The sequence below is a fragment of the Citrus clementina genome, unplaced genomic scaffold (genome assembly GCF_000493195.1).
Source record: "Citrus clementina cultivar Clemenules unplaced genomic scaffold, Citrus_clementina_v1.0 scaffold_1, whole genome shotgun sequence".
Classification (NCBI taxonomy): domain Eukaryota; kingdom Viridiplantae; phylum Streptophyta; class Magnoliopsida; order Sapindales; family Rutaceae; genus Citrus; species Citrus x clementina.
The window spans coordinates 23,209,583-23,217,483 of NW_006263303.1; the positions used below are offsets into that span (position 1 = coordinate 23,209,583).

The following is a 7,901-nucleotide window of genomic DNA, read 5'->3' on the forward strand; positions in this document are numbered from 1 at the left end:
TTGGGTAAGCAGGAACCTCCCGTTCATTGCAAAGATAAGAAGCTTCTTTCTTGAAGGAAAAAAGTTGCTTAAACAGGAGTAATGCAGAAGTCTGTTCATAAAAGCACAGTTTCGCGCACACTCTGAGAGTACAAGAGAAGCAACTGGAGGCAGAAAAGCTGACAAGACAAAGTTAAGCATCCATGTATTTTTCGGATGAAATCACAAGAACTGATATGATTATATATATACACACACAAGAGAAATGGTGTCCAAGCATGATGAGAAATTAAGAAAGGAATTAGCACCAATCATAGTCCTAGATGTGAATGAGTAATTAAATATATTATAGAACATTTTACTGTTTTAGTAAGCAGAGGCTGACCTATCTGTTTGAGTGAACCTCAAAATGTTACTTCTCTTGCATATCAAGAGAATTTAGAACATGATGGGCAATTGCTCAGGCCAAACTACAAAAATTTTCAAAGCACGGAAACTTTACAGCTCATATGAAACTCATGGAAGGCATTAAAAGAAATGAAAAGTTAAAAGAGCCATTATCGCAGAGACCGATAGCATTTAATCTTTTTAAGCAGCCACGTTAAGAATTAAATAATGAACACTTGAGCCGAGTGTATGAGTAACAGAAACTCTTTCTAATTCTTCCAGGGTCATTGATGATTTGATTCGACAAAACTTTGAGAGATAAAAGAGCAAAAAAACTCTTTATAATTATTCCACCACCAACTCTAACCATTAGACAATGATTATCTCTTCTTTCTTTAACACACCGAGCAATGCGCTAAACAGCGAACACCACAGCGATAATCAGCATCAAGCATTCTTTTCAAGTGATAAAATTGAAGATTAACATGTAAAAGCTATTTCTTTAAGCCAAATACTTTGTTTTATTACAAGCAGGTGATTATTATATTGCAAGATCAGGAGTCTGCCGGAATACAAAATCTAAAATAAAATATTCGAAAGAAACATTTGAACAACTTGTTCAGCAATTTTGCTGCAAGTTTATAGTGCGATACGAAGTCAAAGTCATCCTTTAAAACATGATTTTGATCATCATTGATCGATTCCTTCTCACTTTTCAAAACTGGAATTTGACCTCTGTGTGTACTCTGCAACAAGTTGTGCAAATGATGATGACTTGTTCTCTAGCAACCTCGTGGGAGAATCAAATTCCTCGATAAGGCCTAGGTAAAAATTTTGAAAAATCAGAAAAAAATAGTTTAACTGGAAATTATGACAAAATTATTAGATTATGTGACCCTACTAACCATAACTTAGAAGAAGAACCATATCACTATCAATAACAGAAGTTATTCGATGTGCAATGGTTATGACTGTGCAGTCAGAAAAGTGTTGTCCAAGAGTATGCTGAATCAGATTATCAGTAGCTGTGTCAACAGACGCTGTAGCTTCGTCAAGCACCAACACCTTACTTTTCTTGAGTAGCACGCGTGCAAGACATACCAGCTGCCTCTGGCCCATACTCCAATTCTCTCCATTCTCCGTAACTGCATCATCCATTTGCATACAGACAATTAAACATCCATGCCATAACAAAGTACGAAAATTTTACTAGAGGATATTCAAATGAATAGAGAAAAAGACAGACCTCTTGATTCTAGCTTTCCTTCATTCTTCCGAACCTCATTGCCAAGTTGGCACTTATCCAATGCCTAAAAGATTTTTAAATTTATGTTAGCAAACCCATTCGAATCTTCAATGATCAAGTCTAAAAACACAGCATGCTAGATTTAAATTTATGTTAGCAAACCCATTCGAATCTTCAATGATCAAGGCTATCATAGCTTATTTCTGAAATCAAATTAATATGAACCCACCTCCCAAATTTCCTCATCTGCATATTCTTCAAGAGGGTCCAGATTGTTATGTACTGACCCTTCAAACATGGTTGGATCCTGAGGGATGATGCTCAGTCTTGATCGCAAATCATGCAGACCAATTGATGAGATATCAATGCCATCTATCGCAATCAGACCAGCTGTAGGTTCAACAATCCGGAAGAGTGTCTGAATGAGAGTTGATTTACCGCTGCCTGTTCTCCCTACAATGCCAGTTTTCATTCCTCCTAGGAAAGTGCACGTGAGACCCCGCAACACAAGTGGCAAGTGCGGGGCATAACGTACCTATGCCAAAACCATAATCATTGAAATCACAAAAGAACAAGAGATGTAATCATATAAAACATGTAACCATACCTGAAGCCCATGAATGTCGACTTCTCCTTGTGATGGCCAGGAACAGTTGGGTCGACTAGCTTCTATCACAAGAGGGGGCTCACTGGGAATACACATATACTGAAGTATTCTCTCAACTGATATGATCCTGTTCTCCAGATTGCAAAGCTTTGATATAAGCGAAGCTTGTAACATATTTAGATTGAGTCCAAACGTCACAGCCAAGCCTGCAATTGCTGTAGAAATGGGAACAAAATAAATAAATAAATAACTCTCTTTCAATATTTACTATCAACAGCGACAAGGCTAACGAATAATACATAGGTTAACCATTTACCTGGATCAATAACTCCCTCTGGGACAGAGATTATGAAAAACAAAGAGAAGACAAATATGATAGAGGACAACATATCAATGCGGAAACACAGCCATTGCATTGCAGCAACAATATGGAATTTGGGCCGTGAATATCCATCTACTAGTTTCATATTTGTGTCTTGAAACCTCGAAACTTGATCAAAACTCCTGATAATTGTTGAACCAGAAATGGTTTCAGCAAAATGCTGTATCAATGGTGCTTTGCTTACTCCAACCAACCGCGAGAGTTCTCGTGCTGAAGGTAAGTAATATTGCTGATACCAAATACTGATAGCAATCACCGGAATAAAAGCAATAAAAACCTGCCACCCCGCCTGAGATATCACTGCAATGACTCCCAGAATCTGTATCACTGAGAAGGCCACACCCCCAACATTAGACGCAATGCTCAAGTCCACTGCACTTTGGTCAGAAGAAGCCTACGAGAGAAAGAAGATTAAAAAAGAAATTACTATTACTTTGTATTGTTTTCGTTTTCTGAAAAATTAAGGTAAAAAAATAAAGGAAAATGTTGATTTAAGCTAAATAGATAAACCTGAAAAAGAAAAAAAGAAGCAAATAGATAGTATTTCAAATCCATGAATTAAGCTAATGCTTGAAAAGCCTAAGTCAATTAGATATGAACATATGCTTACTTACCCTGTTTAGAACTCGTCCGCTAGGTGTTGCATCAAAGAAGGACATAGGAGCACGGAATAAACAAAAGTGCATTTTATTAAAGAGCAGAGTAGCTGTTTTGAATCCAGCCGTTGCAAGAAGTGTAGATCTTGCAAGGATGCAAAAAGAACTTCCAAGGGCCAAAGCTACATAGACAATTATCAGTGTGGAGCTCCCGACCACAGGCTTTACATCCTCCGACACTGGAGTTGCCCAAGCCATCCAATAATTGCTGCCAATTTGAAGGATCTGAAAGAGAATCTGAGCCACCAGTATAAAGGGCACAAGCACTCCTCCGTATGCTGTTGTGATATATTGCCAGTACACTGAGAAACCAACTCTGCCCTTCTCTCTCTCTTCTTCCTGAATAAGCTGCCCTTTTGGTCCTGCTACTTCGTCTACTTTATAAGTATGAATATCTTTACTTCCTTCTTTCTTGGTAATCCCATTATTAGTATCAATACCACCATTCTCTTTACTCATACTATCAGTATCAGAAATAGGCCCTCCCTCTATGGAATCAAGTGCTGATAAGGCTTGCTGATGTGCATCAACAAGATCCATAAAGTCAGTTCCTGAATTTAAGATGTCACTGTACTTTCCTGCTTGCATGATCTTTCCATCTTTCATGACCTAAAAACAAGATCTGGTTTGTTATAATGGATTTAAAAACAAGGATAATGCAATCTAACAGGGAAAGATATGTTAGTGTAATTGCTCACCAGGACTAGATCAGCAGCAGGTAGGAACTCTACTTGATGAGTAACATATATCACTGTTTTGGATCTTAAAAGGCCCAACAAAACTTCCTGCCAAACAAATAGTTTACAAATATAAGTCTAAAATTTTCACAGTTATCCTAACAAGAACCCAACCTCATGAGTAATAGCACTAGAGAGGGGAATAGATTTCACCTTAAAGAGATGAGATCCAGTATGAGCATCTACAGCACTAAAAGGATCATCAAACAGATAGATATCAGCATCTTGGTACAGAGCGCGGGCAATCTGTATTCTTTGCTTCTGTCCTCCACTCAAATTGATTCCCCTCTCACCTATCACTGTCTGATCACCAAAAGGGAGTATTTCCAGATCCTTATTCAGGGTGCATGCTTCAAGCACTCGGTCATACTTTTCTCTGTCCATCTGCTTACCGAACAATATGTTATCTTCAATATTGCCACTCTGTATCCAAGGTGACTGAGCAACATAGGCCTTTGTACCGCACAACTTCAGTGCACCGGATATCTTGGGTACTTCTCCCAAAATACAAGAAAGTAAGCTTGATTTCCCAGAGCCAACAGTACCACAAAGTGCAACCCTCATGCCATGAAACACTTTCAAATTAATGTCTTTCAATGTTGGAACATTGGACGAAATATCCCAGGCAAAATTCCCATCAACTATCTCAATTGCTGTTTCAGAACTACCACTGGGATGCATCTCTACAACATCAGACTGCAGGTCATCAAGACATAGGAAAGAAGCAATTCTGTTAAGGGAAACCTTAGTCTGAATTATCATTGAAATTGTTTCAGGAAGATTATTTATAGCCTGTTGAAGAATCCGGAATGTCGCAAGGGCAGATAAGATCTTCCCTGACTCTAGTGGGATTCCCAAAAGCACACAAGCACCGAAGGTGGCAGCAGACACAAAAATGGGGGCACTCCGAATGACAAAACCAGTCACTGACCCAGTGTAAAGAAACTTTTTTAGCCATTCAGCCTCAATCTTTCTGAGATCAATAATCTTCGAAAAAAACTTCATTTCCCAGCCCTGGAGCTTGAGGATTCTCATGTTCCTTAAAATCTCAGAAGTTGCCTTCATTCTTTTACCTTTTGATTTCATCAACTTGTCCTGAAATTTCACTTGCAATCTACCCAAAGGAAAGTTCACTAGCATAACTAACACCGTAGCAGAAAATGTCGCAATTGATGCTAGCCCAAGACTTTTATGCAAGATCAACATGGCCAAAGAAACTTGCAAGAGGACCAACCATGAATCATGCATACGCCAACTGAAGTCACCAACCCTCTGAGCATCAATGGTCATGAAATTAATGACTTCCCCACTAGTGTGGCTCTGCTTCGCTTGACATGAAAGGGTCAAACACTTATTGTAGACCATTGTAACAAGCACTGAGCGCATCTTAATTCCGGCCACCTGCAGCCGAAATATCCACTGTGTGAAGGAGACGCTCCCCACTAGCTTTGCCGCAAAAAAGGTAGAAACCATAACATATCCCTTTTGTTTGAATTCCTGCTCACCATTCAGGTATTTAACGAACGAATCAATTAGATATGGGCCAACATATTTGGCCAATGTGTATATGAGAGCTAGTACTGCTGTAAAGACAATCTCCTTCCAAGCAGTGAAGAACAATGCCTTCACCAGCTTGAGTGTAGTCACTCTATTCCCCACAACAGTATCTGCCGCAAGCACATTCCTAAACTTTGGAAAGCCCTGCATTACACTATCACCACTATCTAATTGAGGAACGTCCTCAAGGTCTAAAATTTTCTTATTTCCAACAGCAATTAGAGAACCCATCCAAGAGAAAGTGACAATACTAAACAGACCAGCATTTGAATAAGGAGTTACAATATTAGCCTTTTCGGACTTGATTGATGACACTTCGACATTATTTATACTAGAATCAACATCCAAAAGGGGTTCTTGCAGGAGGAGGGTATCTTCACCTTCAATTTTCTTCAAAAACCCCGTATAACAGAAAAACAATCCACTAATAACCGAGACAACATCAGACACTACATAATCAACTGGTAAAGACACATGCATTGTACAAAGAAAAATGTCAATGACAAGACAATAACAAGAAAAACAAGAATAAAATCCCCACCAAAGTCTCAATAAAAATGGGAACTTCTGTTCACCAGAATTAGAGAACTGGGTCTGCAAATAAACCCAAATTGCTCCCCATCCAACTGTCCTGAGCACTAAGTCAGCAAAAGCAACTAGTTTATCTTCGGACAGTCCATTTTTAAACCAAAAAGAGTAGTTCAACAGACTCAACACAAGATTGAACGCTGAAACACCTAAACAACAAAACAGAATCAGCTTATACCCCGAACAGTTGTTCCTCAAACTCTCTTTGGACCCTTCACATACACTAACGCCAACTTTCAGCTTTTTCCAAACCCATGAGACAAGCAACCCAACTATCAAAACTAAGTGCCAAGAACTAGAAATACCACGAAGGAAAGCTGGTTTAAGAAGAAAATCAGTAGCTGAATACATAACGGAAGATGAGTTTGCAAAGATAGTTAGCAATAGTTCCATTGCAGTATCAAAAGGTTCCAAGTTTTGAGGAGCTTGTGTTTAAAAAATGAATGTGCTTTTGAAGTGTGGAAGTTATATATGTCAAGTTAAAGGGAACTTGTTCTTGCACACACACATATATAGATACATGAAGTCACAAAATGAGAAAGACAAAGGTACATTTGTTGGGGAAGAGTTGACGTGGAGACCAAGACTGAATTGGCAAAAGTTGAAAACATACAAGGCCGCGGCTAAGTTCCATGAATCTGTAACTAACAGACATGCATTTTGATTGGTTGGATTTAAAGAATGAAATTGGACGATTGGGATTAACGGCTAGAATAGAAATCAATTGTGGGCAACTGGTCTTTAACATTTAGAAGAGTTTATTTCCGTCTACACCCCCAAATGTTCTGACAAATGCCAGTAGCCACGCATTTGTTTTTTGTGTATACACACCCAACCTACTACTTTTCTAATATTAGAATTAAAAGACCATGATGCCTCTCAATTGAATTAATTTGATTAGGTAAAAGACCTCTTATAAATTTGTAAAATAAAAAAATACGAATATTTTAAAATCAAATATAATTTTTTATTTAGCAAGCAGACCTTATTCTTTTTTTTTTAACAAAAGAATTCTAAAACCAAATTTAAGTTGTATACTAACCAACTAGTTTATTTTATATTAAATCATTTTTTTACTAAAATATCTCTTAATAGAATTACTTATAGAGACGTGTCAGTATTAAAATTACTTCATATTTCAACGTCTATCTATTTAATCTAGTGTGAACTTTTTAGTTTGTATTAAAATAATAAACTTGGTTAGAGAAATCAAATTCAAATTTACAGATAAAATAATTTATTGAGCTTACATGCATTGTATATCAAAATAATTTTTTTATGGTTTTAATGAAAAGCTTGTGTGACAAGATGGAACTACCTCTTGATTTTTTTTCGTAGAGTTTATGTAAAATTAAAAAAAAAAACACTTGTTGATCCTTTGCAACCTTTTGAAGTGATGTTTAAGAATATGCAAGTTCTTCTTGTCCTTTAGAAAAAAAATATTTAGCACAAATCACAACCAAGAAAACCGATTTGATGGTTCAAAAAGGATTTAATTGAGGATGGTTAATTAAAATTTATCTTTGCATGATGCAAATATTCTTCAATTTAATTAACAAAGTTAAGTCTCTTCGTTAAATCAAATCAAGAACAATTAGAAAAATATTAATGTAAATAAATTCTATTGAGGTTTATTTTTGGAATTCTCACAGTTATAGAGAATAAATAAATAAATTTTAAATTTTAGTTATAAGTTTATCTAGAAACAGATTTAGAGAGGAATCTAAGGGGTTCAAACAGTCCATCCTTCTTTTAATTATTG

The 7,901-nt window shown here is 36.9% G+C and overlaps 1 protein-coding gene across 1 annotated transcript; it reads right to left on the reverse strand.

Moving 5' to 3' along the window:
* Positions 1-905: 905 nt before the first annotated feature.
* Positions 906-6,555, reverse strand: LOC18054881 (ABC transporter C family member 3). The gene is made up of 9 exons (XM_006452484.2): positions 4,148-6,555; positions 3,956-4,042; positions 3,216-3,866; positions 2,536-2,995; positions 2,220-2,434; positions 1,842-2,147; positions 1,613-1,676; positions 1,272-1,511; positions 906-1,187 (listed from the first exon to the last, which is right to left on the reverse strand). Exons 1-9 carry the CDS (start codon positions 6,530-6,532, stop codon positions 1,075-1,077), a joined length of 4,521 nt encoding a protein of 1,506 aa, XP_006452547.2. The 5' UTR covers positions 6,533-6,555; the 3' UTR covers positions 906-1,074.
* Positions 6,556-7,901: the final 1,346 nt, after the last annotated feature.